The sequence below is a fragment of the Solanum pennellii genome, chromosome 4, assembly GCF_001406875.1.
Source record: "Solanum pennellii chromosome 4, SPENNV200".
Classification (NCBI taxonomy): Eukaryota; Viridiplantae; Streptophyta; class Magnoliopsida; order Solanales; family Solanaceae; genus Solanum; species Solanum pennellii.
In genome coordinates this window covers 5,042,470-5,058,104 of record NC_028640.1, presented here as the reverse complement: position 1 = coordinate 5,058,104, position 15,635 = coordinate 5,042,470, and the positions used below count along the sequence as shown (strand labels likewise).

The window sequence follows — 15,635 nt, the reverse complement described above, 5'->3', positions numbered from 1 at the left end:
ATTTTTTATGACATATTAAAAACATGTCATTCTTAATAATAACATCCTTTATGTTGGTATTTATATTCATATTCATTTACCGTTTACACCAAATAAAGTAAGTTATCTATAAAATTAAGAATTAATATATATTTAGCCATGTTTAAATGATTATATATTCATTGGTCTAATGTATATAACGAATAAACTTGGGACATTAGTGAAAGAATAATGAACATGAAACCTCCATTGAGGTAAATTAATCATTAGTTTTCTAACTTAATTAGTGATATCTACAAAATTTATAGCCTAATTAGTTAAATATCGTTCATTAGCAAGTTAGATTCAAAGTATGTTTCTTAAATGTGTGTACATATATATTCATACAACGAGTTTTATGTTGTTTATTTGTTGAGAAATATTGAAAAAACTTTAAAATTTGTGTTTGACTATATATGTGTTATTTTCTTTTTTATTTTCTTTTAAAAAAATTATGAAATTAATTCTAGCAAAGTTATTTTTAAGGGGTGTTTTTGAGCTATGATAACTCTATTATTTTTGTTTAATTTATAAATTACAAGTTTGAAACATGAAATTCACTAATCTAAATGGAATCAAAAAGAGCTAAATCCTACTAGAGCAAAATGCTTTACGTTTTGAAAAAAAAATTCCAGCACGGAGAATTACTTTTTTTTTTTTACAGAAACTTAATTTTTCTATAAGTAAATAAAATAAAATATAGTATGGATATCTTATTATATTTTAAAAACAAAAAATGGTATAAATTCTTCTATTTTCGTACTAATTATACTAATTAATCTAAGATCATATTGTATAATACAGTCATTAAAGGGGAAACCAATACTTTTAAAGATATTTCTGTCGTAGTTCAAAAGCTAGATCTAAAATTCAATTAACGTTTGATTATATATTTTAATATTTTATTTTCAAATATTTATGTTTTATTTTGAAATTTTGTCTTCAAAACTAATCAACTTTTGAGAGAAATTTTACCTTTGCGCAAAATTTATTTTTTCCAAGTATGTATATATTCAAATACAACTTCAACAAAATTATACCTGGTATATTAATTTCATAAATAAAGTGTATATAGACATTACATCTACCTCATAAAGATAGAGAATCTTGCGCAAAACTCTTGATGCAAATACAACAAATCAAAGTGTCAAAAAAAAAAACTTCCAAAAATAAAAAAACACATATCAAATAAATAACACAAAACATTTCAAGAAAAAGAAACAATAACAACACCAAATTAATACGGCAACTAAATAAAAATTGCACGCATAAGCTCCCACGCTCTTACCAAACTAAAACTCGACTACCCACTAACCTTTTACTTAATTCACGATCTTCATGCAATCATGCTCTCTTACTTAATAACATATTCTGATTTTAAATTGAAATAATATTATGCCTAATTCAATAACCTCTTTCTAATATTTAGAGTCAAAAGTCACAACAATTTTTTTTAAAAAATTAATTCAAAATTTCAACTTCAAAATTTTGACGTTAAAATTTAAATTTTAACTTCAAAATCTAACGTAATGAAACAGATCCAAAAGAAATTCCGGTCATTATTATAATATATAAGTTGACGAGTCATGTTCTCCTTCCTAACATCCGTTCAAAAGTCGACGTTTTGTTTGAGGTTCACTCTCCACAAAAAGCGCGTGAAGTAAAATCCAACTCCCTCTCCTCCTCCATATCTATTTCCCCATTTCATTTCTCAGGGAAATCGAGATCTGTGCTCACACCCCCACCCCCTCTAAACCCCCTACCCCTACCCCTACAAAATTCATATATACAACATTGATGTGCACAAAATTCGTGAAGGAAATGGAGAAGATGGCGTTGTACGTCGTCGTTTTGCTAATCATCTGCTATGCATCGCCGGCGAGATCAGACGGTTCCGATCATAAGTATAAATCCGGAGATCAGGTTCCACTTTATGCTAACAAAGTCGGTCCTTTCCATAATCCGAGGTAATTTATTAGCTAATTACTATATTGCCGTTAGATCTCTTGCTTTTTTTAAATTGTGAAGCTGAATTGTACATTGTGTGTTTCTCTTGCTAGAAAATACTAAGTGATTTCTCGTGGAAATGTGGGTTTTTGTGTTCGGAAAGTTGTCGGTGGTTATGAAAATGAGAGATTTCTGTTGAACTGTGTTGAATGCTGGTGTTTTGAGCTGACTTACTTGTTCTACAGTGTAGAAAGAGTTGAGATTTGGTGAATTTGAGATCTCTTATTGCTATGAATACAGTGTTGATAAGACTAAGAGTTCTTTTAGTCTAATTAGAGATATGTATGTTCATGATATGGAATAAGGGTGAGATTTAGGGATTGTGAACATTTACTACGTGTGGAACTCAGTTAACAGTGTATTCTATCTAGCTTAATCAAGCTAGCAGATGTGAGAGTTCTCGTTGAAATGTGGTAGTGTTGATTTGGTTGTGCTCAGAGAGTTGTTGTGGTGGTTATAAAATGTAAGATTTTTGTTCAAATACGTTGATGCCGGTGTCTGAGTTGACATATGTATTTTACAATGTAGAAAAAGCTAGATTTGGTGAAATTGAGATCTCTATTGCTATGATTCCATTTTTCTGTAGAAAGGCTTTAATTAAGTCTTTTGCCGGGAGTTCTTTTAGTCTAATTAGAGCTTTGTATATTCATGATGGAATATGGGTGAGATTTAGGGGTTTTGAACACTTGCACTGTGTGAAGCTGAGTTAAAACGGTATTCTATCTCTCTAGATCAAGCTAGAAGCCATCTGCTTTCTGGTTGAAATGTGGTAGTGTTGATTTCGTTGTGCTCAAAGAGTTGTCGGTGGATATAAAAATGAAAGATTTCTGTTGAAATACGTTGATGCCAGTGTGTGAGCTGATCTACTTATTGTATAATGTAGAAAGAGCTAAGATTTGGTGAAATGAGATCTCTTATTGCTATGATTGCATTTTTGTGTCGGGACTAAGAAATATTTGGTATTGATATGCTTAAATTAAGTGGAGTTCTTTAAGTTTAACTAGTGCTTTACGAATAAGGGTGTTATGAACATTTACGATGTGTGAAGCTGAGTTAATACTGTATTCTATCTGACATGATAAGCTAGAAGCTATCTGTTTTTTCTTTCCGATTTGCAAAGCCTAGCTCTTGTTACTCTCTTCTAAGTGCCATACTCCTCACCTACAGCCCGGTAAATAAGCTAGTTGATGCAAATCTAATTTGCAAATGTTGAGGCTTAGATGGTATAATTTCCGTGTGTGTAGCAAGCTCTTGTTATTTAAATTTGAGCATACATGTTGATGCATATGAAAAGAGAAGATTATAAAATGTAGAGCAATATACTCAGAGTAACTTTTTCCACCACATAATTTGTACAAGTAGTTGATGCTGAATCCCCTAAACAGTCACTACTTCCCATGCCTTGTAACAGATGGGTGATAAAGAAGTATAATCAGTAAACATTGAATTTGCCATGTCTTTTTTCCCCACAAGTTTTGATGTTCTCATTGGAGACAAATAGTTGCCTATGGCTGTGCATGTGTCTCTTATGAACAATTTCTCAGTTCTGTATTTTTTAAAAATTATCTGGGTAATAACTGATGGCTTGTTATGTTTTGGATTATCCTTCCAGTGAAACATACCGCTTCTTTGACCTTCCTTTTTGTACTCCAGGTATGTAACTATTGTTCGTAAGTTTCCTTTCTTCAGTTACCCTATAGATTTTTAAGTTCCAATTTACCAAGGGATGCTCTTGCAGATCATGTAAAAGAGAAGAAGGAAGCCCTTGGTGAGGTCTTGAATGGTGACCGATTGGTCAGTGCCCCGTACAAGCTTGATTTTTTGTACGATAAGGACTCAGAAATAGTTTGCAAGAAGAAGTTGTCCAAGGAAGAAGTTTCTCAATTCCGCAGCGCTGTTGCTAAAGACTACTACTTCCAAATGTATTACGATGACCTGCCCATTTGGGGTTTCTTAGGGAAAGTTGACAAGGAAGGAAAGTCTGACCCCAGCGAGTACAAATACTACTTGTTTAAACATCTTCATTTTGAGATCTTTTACAACGATGATCGTGTGATTGAGATCAATGCACGAACTGATCCTAATGCCCTGGTAGATATTACAGAGGATAAGGAGGTTGATGTTGACTTCATGTATTCTGTAAAATGGAAAGAGACAAAAACACCTTTTGATAAGAGGATGGAGAAGTACTCACAGTCTTCGTCGTTGCCGCATCACTTGGAAATCCATTGGTTCTCAATTATCAATTCCTGTGTGACAGTTCTTCTCTTAACTGGTTTTCTTGCCACAATTCTTATGCGGGTCCTTAAGAATGACTTTGTCAAGTATGTAGTAATTTTGTTATTTTGCTTGTTATGTACTTTTGTTGGTTTTTTGGTACAAAATTTTGTCTTAGTCTTTGGCTAAAATATCATTCATATTTTTTTTATTAAGGTATGCACATGATGAGGAGGCGGCTGATGACCAAGAAGAAACTGGGTGGAAATACATCCATGGTGATGTGTTTAGGTACCCAAGTCACAAGTCCTTGATGGCTGCAGCACTTGGGAGTGGCACACAGTTATTTACATTGTAAGTATTTTCTGAATGGTTTACTCTGGAAAAGTAAGTTTTCAGTAGAATATTAAAAAAGTCTGTTCAATGTGTGTTTAATCTGACAGCTTCCTGCTTGGTAATTAGGAAATTTGTCGTCTCAAGCATGCCTTTGTTAACACTGTTTTCCTTTCAATTTGTAGGACCATCTTTATTTTCCTTCTCTCACTTGTTGGTGTTTTCTATCCATACAACCGTGGAGCTTTATTTACGGCACTGGTCGTCATATATGCTCTCACATCTGGTATTGCAGGCTATACTGCTGCCTCTTTCTATTGCCAGCTAGAAGGGACAAACTGGGTTAGTTTTCTTGTCTCTGTTATATTGCATTTCCAGTTGAATATAGTTTGAGAATTTTATCTACTGTACTAACGTCAAAACCCCTAATTCTGAATATTTGCTTGCTATCATCCCATAACAAGGGAAAATGCTTTGATTTTTTTTCCCCCAATAACAAGCTTCCGTGGAGTATTTTCTCTTATCATTTTCTTAGGACACTGAAAATTGAAGGTTTGTAAAGAGTAAGTCAAATAATTTGTTTGCTGAAAGGCACATACTCTGATGGCATAACATAACTTTGACCCTCTATATTAAGGATTTAGACTATTCATCTGCTATTCCCTTCCTCTTTTGCTAAGCAAAGGAAAAACCAGAACTTGGTTACTCAAAAATCCTATTCAAGCAGGCAACACAAGCTGCTCATAGAGTTCTGTTCTTTTTCCTTGATTTAGGTGCATTGTCTGTGATGTTCTGTATGGTAGATGATTTGTTGCTTATTCCTTCTGGACAGAACATTAAGGAAGCCAAGTTGGTATTTAGAAAAGCAGTATATCTTTATTCTGTCATACAATTAACTTCATCTTTTAAAGGTCAAGGCCAAAATATATTACATGCTTCATTCTTTTTCGGTTTGTCTATGCCATCAAATATTTGTCTGTGTGTTTGTTTAGTTCACTGTTGCCTGAGCAAGCTTAATCATTAGATTTCATTTCTTCCCTGCAGGTCAGAAATTTGATATTGACCGGAGCCTTGTTTTGTGGACCCCTGTTTCTCACGTTCTGTTTCCTTAACAGCGTAGCAATTGCATACAGTGCCACTGCTGCACTGCCTTTTGGAACCATTGTGGTCATCTTTCTCATATGGGCTCTTGTGACATCACCTTTACTTGTATTGGGAGGGATAGCTGGAAAGAACAGCAGGGCTGAGTTCCAAGCTCCTTGTCGAACCACCAAATACCCAAGAGAGATCCCACCATTACCTTGGTACCGCGGAACTCTACCTCAGATGGCAATGGCTGGGTTTTTGCCTTTCAGTGCCATATATATCGAACTTTACTATATATTTGCAAGTGTTTGGGGTCACAGAATTTACACCATATACAGCATCTTATTTATAGTCTTCATCATTCTTATAATTGTCACTGCTTTTATTACCGTGGCCTTGACATACTTTCAACTTGCTGCTGAAGATCATGAATGGTGGTGGAGGTAAGTCTATCATTTTACTTGTGTGACTGTTCCTTGATCTTTCTTATGAATAATCTATGCATTTAAGCAATTCGAGAAACACTTTGCGATTATGTTAAAATACATTTACCAGTTCATATTAGTGATTGTATATGTTTGATCTGAATAGGGCTTTCCTTTGTGGTGGATCGACTGGACTGTTCATCTATGGCTACTGCTTGTATTACTATTATGCCCGTTCCGATATGTCTGGCTTCATGCAAACCTCATTCTTTTTTGGATACATGGCTTGCATCTGCTATGGTTTCTTCCTCATGCTGGGGACTGTTGGTTTCCGTGCAGCCCTATTTTTTGTCCGTCATATATACCGGTCAATCAAGTGCGAGTAGGAAGCTGGTACGACGATCGTACAGAATGCTTTACAGATGTGGTAGGGCAATGTGGTATCCAAGAAGACCTTGTAGGATCTCTTGAGAATGATGAAGCATGTATTATCTTACACCGGAAAGTTAAGAACTTTTTGCCATTTTTCATTTACATCTCAGCAATTTATATCGATTAATAGGGGTATATTAGAGTTTCTGTTCCATATTTTAATCCTTTGCAACACAATTATCCTAATCTTGTCTAGTATTATTCCTTTTTACTGCATTGGACAAACTTTGAGCTATAAATTGTACTGGTCCCAAGTTCCAGAAGATTGTATCAAAAATGTGTCATTCATTGATTTATGTTTTAAATCTCGCTTTCAACTTCAACGTGTTGTCTTTTGTTTCTAAAAGCTTTTCTGTTGCATCTTTACGGACAAATGTCACATTTTTCCCAACATACAAACTTGTGACATTTCAGGGCTTAAGTTTTTCATTTCTCCGACATTAAAGACTTCAAAAATGATGTCTAATCAGACAACTGAGGCATAAAAGAGGATAAAATGTACAAGGTCCAGATTAATAATACATTGCATCCATCTCCATCCTGGCATTTCATATCAGGATTCTTTAAGACTAACGCAAATCAATATTCAAACTAGGAGATAATAAGTAACTTGCCAATCTCATAAAGCATCAATCTATCAGTTGCAATACAAAACACAAAGGATAAGCAAAGCATATAGAAGATATCAAATCCTGCAATGATGATTGTCTTATAAGTTTGTCAATTGCTTTAAGTAGTAATAATGTTTTAACAAACAAAGGGACATTTGAAATCCATCCAATATTATAACACAAGTCGAAAATAATAGTAAAGGAAATCCAGTTTACAAGCAGCTCTGCCGACTGCACAAACATGAAACAGCATCTCCTCTCTGCAGCTATCAGTTTGCATATTCCCTTTCAACAAAAGGCTAGCTGTCAATGTGCTCTTCTGAGAAGGTGAGACAGTGAGAGTATCCAAACTCTTACAAAACGTAAATGTAACCAACTACCTCCATGTAGAACCACCAAGTCTGATAACCTCCTCAGTACTTGTATCCCTATTTGGAGCCCTGTCATCACCTATGTTCTCCTTTTTATTGCCGAAGTCGCCATATAGATCTTTAAGCTTGGCCAGATTGCTAGATGCAGCCTTCTTCTCCTTGCTCTCATCCCTAGGTGGAGTTCGCTGCTGATCAAGACTTGTACCTTGATCATGCAAGCTTCGGCTGTGGCTTCTACTCCTACTACGGCTCCTGCTCCTGTCATAGTCTCTTCTGCTTCTCTCAATTGACCTTCGATCATAGTCATACCTCCTGTCTCTATCCCTTCCCCGGTCTCTGTCATAATCATGCCTCCTGTCTCTGTCCCTTTCACGATCTCTTTCGTGATCATACCTTCTATCTCTATCCCGATCCCTGCCCCTATCCCTTTCTCTTTCCTGGTCCCTATACCTATCCCTATCCCTATCACGTTCTCTGTCCCTAGTTCTTTCCCTGTCCCTGTCTCTGTCCCGGCCCCTGTCCCTTTCAGAATTTTCCCGGTCAGATAAATCACGGCTTTGACTCCGGCGCATGCTGGGGGAACGTCTTGAACCATTTGCACCATCCTTATCATAGGATGGTGGTGCAATTGTTCTTCGGATGGGAGATGAATCTCTAGTTGATGCACGATGAGGTGCCCGCTGACCAAAGGACACTGAAAGGGAAGCTTTGACAGAAGGTGGCCGGCGAGAAGTTTCCTCAGATCCACGGCTAGAATCCCCAATCGACCCAGAAAGTTTGGTCGGCAGATTCATTTTTTCGAGAGTGGCAACTGCCGTCCGCACGACAGGAACAGGAATGCGGGGTAGTAGTGTGTCAAAATAATACTGCAATAAAGAAAGATGTTCAAGTAAATCATGCGAACAGGTATGAAATACAATGATAGCACTATCCAAGAAAGTCTCAGGTAGTAATTGATGCATATGAACGGAAAGAGAAGACACCGATCCACCAAAGCATAAGTCTCGTCCCCTCCCTCCGGTAAAGGCTTCCTTACTAGCAAGTCAATGACATAAATGATAAATGTGAAGTACCCATACAAGCTCATATGTGCTGTGACAAATGATAGATCTTCCAATAAAGGGTCAGGCCGAGCACAAGTTACATTAAATAATCATCATAATCGGAAAATGTATACTGCGCAATTCGAGATTAAGGAAACAATAACATGAAAGAATCAGATGGTTTTATCAAATATTAGTCCCCGGGCACACGGGTTGCGTGTATACCCATATGTCAATAAGTAAAACTTTTATAAAATCACATAAATATTATTTTAAAATGTGATACCAACTTAAAACCTCGATAGATATATATTTCTATTTTCTTACTTTACAAATAGGGGTGAAATTGTATTATAATCTTAAATCATGTGTACATACAACTTTAAAGTAATGAACCAAATTAACCTTCCAAAGCTAATTTATAAGAAACCACGGAAATCTCGAATCAAATGAATCTGTTAATATAAAAATAAGGTAATCAAACCTAGTCATTCTCATACAATTGTTGAAGTCAAAGTAATGAACCAAATTAACCTTCCAAAGATGATTTATAAGAAACCACGAAATCTCGGATCAAATGAATTTTGTTAATAAATATAAGGTAATCAAACTTGGTCATTCTCATACAATTGTTGAAGTCATACGTGTATTTATAACATTATGAATTCATCTTCCTTGTTAAATAAAATAAAGACGTCCAACTTGCTACACGTTCTGTTGTATCTCTCAGATCATAGCCTAATGAAGTTGAAAGACCAAACAAATGCCTCAATAATATAGAAATATCAAATGTCATTCAGATTGAAAGTAAGGTTTTGTTTTCTGTAATTTATAAGAAGAATATCATATCGACTTTAAACATATGCAAAGAAATATCGTTATCAATTCAAAGCAGAACAATCACTTACATGAATAGAATAAAGTACTTGAAAAACAGTACTTTTTTAATTCACCCAACAATTTGATAGAGCATTGAGAGAGGTTTAAGTAGTTGTTCCTAAAACAAAGAGATGGTGATATGAAAAGTAAAAAATCACTGACAATTCCATATTTGAAGATAATTTCCATTTTGCAACCATGACACAATTCACATATTTCTCAACAAAAAGGAGATAACTATGAAATATATGAATAATACTAATAATTGAATTAGTTATTATCGCAAACTGATAAAGAATTAACAGTTTCTTGTTCTTTACGCCATATATCTAATTCACTCCTTTGAAAATGAAATATAGCACATTTGAGTTTTTTGATTGAAAATTAACTAATCAACAATTCCATATTTATAGCAAAATTCTGATGACTTCATATTTAATAGCGTATGATAAATAGGATAATGTTTATATTCTCATAAAGCAACTTTACATTTTCAAAATGTATGCAAGAATTATTTTAATTAAAAGTTGTTAAATGAAGGCAAAGTAAACCCTTTTTTAATAATTGAGCTGTTTCTAAGAAGGTAATGGGACTTCTCTTTTTAAGAAACAAGGAGGGCCACGTTTTTGTTTCTTTCCTTTCCTTTTTATAATTGACAATTAAATGACAAATAATAGACATAAATTGTACATTTGAATTAACTACAAAGACAAAAGTAAACGGAAGAAAATGAATCATCTCAAATAATACTCCCTCTGTCCAGATTTCACTTTCCTTACTTATTTCGTGTTCTCTTGAAGTCAAATTTTCCATTAATGAACATGAATTTGTTTATTTTGATTAATTAATTTGACCTATAAACATGAATAATTTATTTAGTTTTTCTATGTTGGTCGAATTCATATTTTCAAGGCTAATAACCCTCAAGCGTAAAATAGGAAGAAAAGCATTATTTATGCATTGATTTGGTGAAATAACAAGTATTAAGGAACATTTGTTATTAGCAAGGACGATATAAATAGGAACAGAGGGAGAACTTGCAGTAAATGATAGATAAAGAAATTCACTCTAGTAGCATCTTATTTAATTGCTTTATTTATCATGTAAAATATACTATTTAGTACAAAACTATCATCATCATCATAATAATGTTCAGATGAGAGATGTAATATGATATTTAGTATTAGTATAATATGATTATTATTTAACATGATCAGAAGAGAGGAGGGGGGGGCTGCACGAGTCAGAAGAAGTGGTGGAGGACAGTACCTGCTTGTATCTACTGTAACATCTGGAAGGAAAGGAATCAGAGCATTTTTGAAGGAAAAGAATGCTCAATAAAGAAGATCAAATGGAAATTAGTTACTTCCTCAGGTTTTTGGTGTAAAGAACAAAATATAGAAAGGTGGGGGGGGGATACAAGTAGTTGATTTCGTAGGTTCTTTGTAAGTATTTCTGTTTCTTTTTTTCTCCTCTCTGTTGATACTTTTTGGAGGTGGCCAGCATAGCCCATAATGCTGAGGAATACAAGTTACCCGTTTAAAAAAATAATAATTAGATACTTTTAAATTCAGTGTAGGGGCAAAATGGTAATCCGAACTTAGCACTTTCGAACTTCCTACATTTAACAATATTTTTGTATGTGATGATGATAAGCACATATTCATAATTACAGTCACAGAAACAATTGGGCAAAACTATTATACAATTGTCTTTTCATTCAGTAGTTAAAAGCACACATATTCCAGAGCAAGAGTTCAAAGAATTATCTACTGTCCAACTCCTTTGGAGAAACTGCTTCACTATTGAGTATTGACTAAGCTACAGTCATGTTCTACTTTGTAAAGTTAGCAAACAACATAGAGGCAAAACAGAAACCTCAGAGATCAGCATGCATAAGAAACATCATAAGAGTATATTTATTGCATCACTGCTAAATATTCTCTAAAAAGTGGGTTTTAGAGGTGGCACCTTACCTGCCCGAGAAATAAGTCACGCACATATACACCCATTGTGGTCATTTGGCCACTGGATCCAGGAGAGAATTCCTGAAATAAATAGTTATAATCAGAATGAGCCCCTCAGACCAAGAGTAGGCAAACAGACTAAAGACATAATGGCTCAGTTTTCTTAGATGCTGCTTAAACTACTGAAAAGGCTCCCACTGCTTCAAAACCCCAGTTCACAGGAAAAAAAGGAATAGAGGACGGGAACTGTAGAAAAATAAAGAGCAGAAGGTAAAATATCAGAAGTATACCACCATACAAATATGAAAATCAGTTCACCTGCAAAAAAAAATCATGTCCATGCACCTTCAAGCAAGAGTGGTCCTTGCATCCTAAGGCATAAGGCGTGAGAATCATAGCATAAAGTAGGCACAGATCATGTAATATTTGCGGCACATATTTTACCAGTTTCGGAAAAAAAATGCAATACTTATGGCACTTAATCAAGATCAATATCTCAGAAGCAGAGCTGAGATTGACATGGTTCTATGCATACTTATAACCTGTTTGGCCAAGCTACTGGGAAGCCAAAAGTGCTTATTTTAGAAATTTGAAGTGTTTGTCCAAGCTTCTAGGGATAAAAAGTGTTTTTGAGTAGTGGCAGAAGCTATTTTTTAAAATCTAAAAAAAGTAGCTTTCACCAAAAGCACTTTTGGAACATTGGCCAAGCACAAAGTACAGCTATAATATTAGCAGAAGTGCTTTCGAAATCGATTGGCCAAACACAAAATGCTACTCTTCAGAAGTACTTTTCTGAGAATGACTTCTGACAATAGCACTTCTCAAAATAAGCAGATTCAGGAAGCTTTGGTCAAACAGGCTATAGAAAAGAGAAAGAAGGACAATTCTACCACTAAAGCTATTGGAAAGTGAGTTCTTGCAGTAGAAACAGTTATGTGGTAATGCGAAGGAGACCATCAAGATTTTTTTTGAAGAACCGACTTAAAACAGATCAGCTAGTTTTAAAAGAACGAAAGCAGAGAGGAAAAACATTATTGTTTCCGGAGGGCCAGAAAATTAATTACAGAGGCAATGTTTTGAGCAGATTGACGAGACAAGAGAACAGTAACAAATGATTTCACCTCTCATTCAAACACTATATTCCACGAAATTGATGAAAATAGTCAAACTTGCAAACAAATCTATAGCGTGGAAATGATCAGAATTGACAGATATGTCGTTTGTATGCAAAATGCCAGAATCCTAACAGAATGCACCAATGCATCATCTGAATCCAGAAAACACAATAGAATGATCTAGTTGAAGTAGAGCATTCCATTTTTACCTCATCATCTTTGAGGTAAGGCTCATACCAACCCCATAATGTCTTAAAATCACCAAGATATCTCAGATAAAGGAACCCAATCTGCAAAAGAATAACAAAATCATTTAATCCATAGCAAGATGCTCAAGAATGAAAGTACAACAATGTAAGAAAACAAAAGCCGATGAAATTGAGGAAGAAGGGACATGGTTTGATTGGGAATGCAACTGAATTCTCTATTCATACATGTGCTATTTTCAATGGAGCATGAAAGAAACTGCTGCACATTAGATGGAATTCCAAAAGTCTTATTTGATTCATTACTTGGTAAAATAGTGAAGGTAATGACAAGAAAGTAGAGGAGTTGGTTCCAGTTTGCTTAACATTTAAGCATCAGCAAGAACAAAAGGTAATTGTGTTTGCTTCCTGCAGCATTTAGCACAGAAGAATAGAGAGAGGAAAAAGTATGACATAACATAGCTGGTAAAGAGAAGACTGAACTTGGAACGCCTCATTACTCAATATCACCTAAAGGATGAAGTCGGTCAATTCTCTCTACAAACTTTCTTATAACATAAAATGTAACTTCTGATTGTCTATCAACAATTATTGGACGAGTACAAGTGATATTTTATTTTCCCTTCAGCTTTTGGAAACACATTACACACTCTATGGATGACTTCCCTCCTACACTTCCAAATAGAAACCTTTAATAGAAGAAACTGTTAGAGGTGGTTAAAACTGTGGGTTAGGGTTCTCATTATCCAACTCTACTTATCATTTTTCACTCTATTATGGCACCTCTAACACAATAGCATCACAAACTGGACCAACTTCCAAGCCAACCAACAGCACCGGAAACTCTAAACTTTCATTAATGGTCCTTAGGTCTTTACCAATCAAATTAAAAAGGAACAAAGGTTTTTAAGGGGAGAATATGCACACGACTAGTCTACTACTAAGAAGGCATGATCATCAGCTGAAAATAAAAACATCCCCTAAATATCTATACAAAATTCCAAGGGAATCACAGCCAGTAATTGGGGGAGGGAGAACAATTCACAGCTAAGAAAACAACAAATCTTATAGAGAAAGGGTAAGATACAGAACACCACTTACAGCTCTAATGTAAGGAGAATCTGGATGCTTTAACAGGCCATGCATTTGCTTGACAGTAAGTTTCATTGTAAAGAACTTGTAGAGAAGGCAGAAGGCTGTTGAAGGACCACGACAGTTGCCAGTCATCCATGGTTCCACATGGTCAACTTGATTATAGATTTCATCAATCACTTCATGATAAGTTTTCAGGCGCAAAAGGTCTCTGAAGTAATCAGAAGATAGAATGTTCATGCAGAGAACCTTCTCCAACAATTGGTCTATAGGTCTCCCAGAAGTCTTAAGCTCAGCCATGCCCTTAGTGACTTGGACACCAGAGTGTTATCTTTTCCTACCTTCTGTGGCCAACAATAAAAATGATATCGGAAAAGGTTTAGGTTCAGATTCTGAATTACCTGTCACAAGAAAAAGTGAATAAATTATAACCATAACAGAATTGATTGAATTGAAACAACAACAGTGTGATCCCACAAAGTGTATCTGGATTGACTTAGTTGTAACTTGTAAGAAATGTTCACTGATACAACCAAGTTTGGGCTAACACAGGCATCCCATGTCTGAACAGCTAAATGATCATTATTGCTTGGCACATTCATACAACCAATCAACTGAGAGTCAATCCCACTTAATTGTGATCAGCTATATGAATCATCTTTATTAATTCAGCTCTATTTAGGTTCAGTTCATCTTAATAGTAAAGCAATTATCTTTCAAGGCAAATAGTGAGTTAACTGAAAGGCATCTAAAACTAACACTTACAAATATGCAACTACAAATCTCTTGCCAAAATAAATAGACTCTTGACAAACATCAGACCAAATGTAAGTACACCGGTACAGTGCTTCCCACAAACATGGACAAAATTATTACTTTATTGCTGTTATGGATCCACTACTTATTCATTCAGAGGGAGCGAGGGAGCGAGGGAGCAAGGGAGAATAACCTTATAGCTTTCCATTGGGTAATAGCCATAGGCGCACCTAGCCCACCTATCGACTCATCTAAATGATGTTCAATTAACTTGCATTAGTGGACTCCTATCGTATTGGAATTAAGTACCTATCTTTTTCTGTTGTCAACTATTTCTTCCACGTTTCATTTTTCTACATTAAAAAATTTCTTTAAACCATCTCAGAGGCTATTGTGGGGCCACAGAAGGCTACAAAAACAACAAAAAGAAGCTAACACATTCCCCATCAAGTAGTTTCTATCATTTCAGATGCAAAAATTGAAAAGTAACTACAAAAAAACAGTTAATTGGAATCAAGAAGCTGTTTTCGCTCCAAATTTCTCACAAAAATCAAAAAAACAACTCCAATTCCAATCTGTATTCATGGCAAAATACAACTCCAATTTTTCAAACATCCCTATTCACTTTGAAAACACAAACTCAAATCAAGAAACACTATAAAGGAGCTAACTTTCAAAACTAACCTCTACATAAACATTTAGAAACCCTAGATTCCAATTAAAACTCAAATTAAGAAGATTTAATGATTTCAAGCTCAAAATACAAAACTATAAATGGAAAATTTGAGTTTTTCGTACCTTTTTTCGGTTTTCCGCCGGAGAACCGATGAGGGAAAATGGAAAATTGACGACGAAGAGAAGAAGAAGGAGAGAGGAACCGGAGATCGAGGGGCTACAAAAGCTACTGATAAAGTTAGTATTGGGCTTTGAGAGATCCAATTGAAATTATTTTTGGGCTGAGTAGTTAATGGGCTTCTCGTGAACAAGAAAAGCTAATGGGCTTTCTATTATCATAGCCCAGTTTATAGAAATTATCGAATATCAATGGTAAATACTAGAGTTCGATTTCAAGTATAT

At 35.0% G+C, this 15,635-nt stretch overlaps 2 protein-coding genes across 11 annotated transcripts; one reads left to right on the top strand and one right to left on the bottom strand.

Moving 5' to 3' along the window:
- Positions 1 to 1,625: 1,625 nt before the first annotated feature.
- Positions 1,626 to 6,823, top strand: LOC107017795 (transmembrane 9 superfamily member 3). 2 transcript variants are annotated; one of them, XM_027916331.1, is made up of 8 exons: positions 1,816 to 1,985; positions 3,638 to 3,678; positions 3,764 to 4,349; positions 4,459 to 4,596; positions 4,761 to 4,917; positions 5,620 to 6,104; positions 6,253 to 6,526; positions 6,557 to 6,823. In XM_027916331.1, the coding sequence occupies exons 1-7, from the start codon at positions 1,816 to 1,818 to the stop codon at positions 6,470 to 6,472; spliced, it is 1,797 nt and encodes a 598-aa protein (XP_027772132.1). In that variant the 3' UTR covers positions 6,473 to 6,526; positions 6,557 to 6,823. The 2 variants fall into 2 exon arrangements, with proteins under 2 accessions (XP_015073547.1, XP_027772132.1); XM_015218061.2 differs by having other exon boundaries at positions 1,626 to 1,985; positions 6,253 to 6,823.
- Positions 6,824 to 7,194: 371 nt separating this feature from the next.
- Positions 7,195 to 15,492, bottom strand: LOC107017867 (pre-mRNA splicing factor SR-like 1). 9 transcript variants are annotated; one of them, XM_027916335.1, is made up of 6 exons: positions 15,357 to 15,432; positions 13,812 to 14,203; positions 12,714 to 12,794; positions 11,708 to 11,760; positions 11,399 to 11,470; positions 7,195 to 8,366 (listed from the first exon to the last, which is right to left on the bottom strand). In XM_027916335.1, the coding sequence occupies exons 5-6, from the start codon at positions 11,441 to 11,443 to the stop codon at positions 7,506 to 7,508; spliced, it is 906 nt and encodes a 301-aa protein (XP_027772136.1). In that variant the 5' UTR covers positions 11,444 to 11,470; positions 11,708 to 11,760; positions 12,714 to 12,794; positions 13,812 to 14,203; positions 15,357 to 15,432; the 3' UTR covers positions 7,195 to 7,505. The 9 variants fall into 9 exon arrangements, 8 of the variants coding, with proteins under 8 accessions (XP_027772136.1, XP_015073632.1, XP_027772138.1 ...); XR_003577845.1 differs by having other exon boundaries at positions 8,310 to 8,366; positions 15,357 to 15,492; XM_027916336.1 differs by lacking the exons at positions 7,195 to 8,366; positions 11,708 to 11,760 and adding exons at positions 9,110 to 9,281; positions 9,452 to 9,540 and having other exon boundaries at positions 11,394 to 11,470; positions 15,357 to 15,492.
- Positions 15,493 to 15,635: the final 143 nt, after the last annotated feature.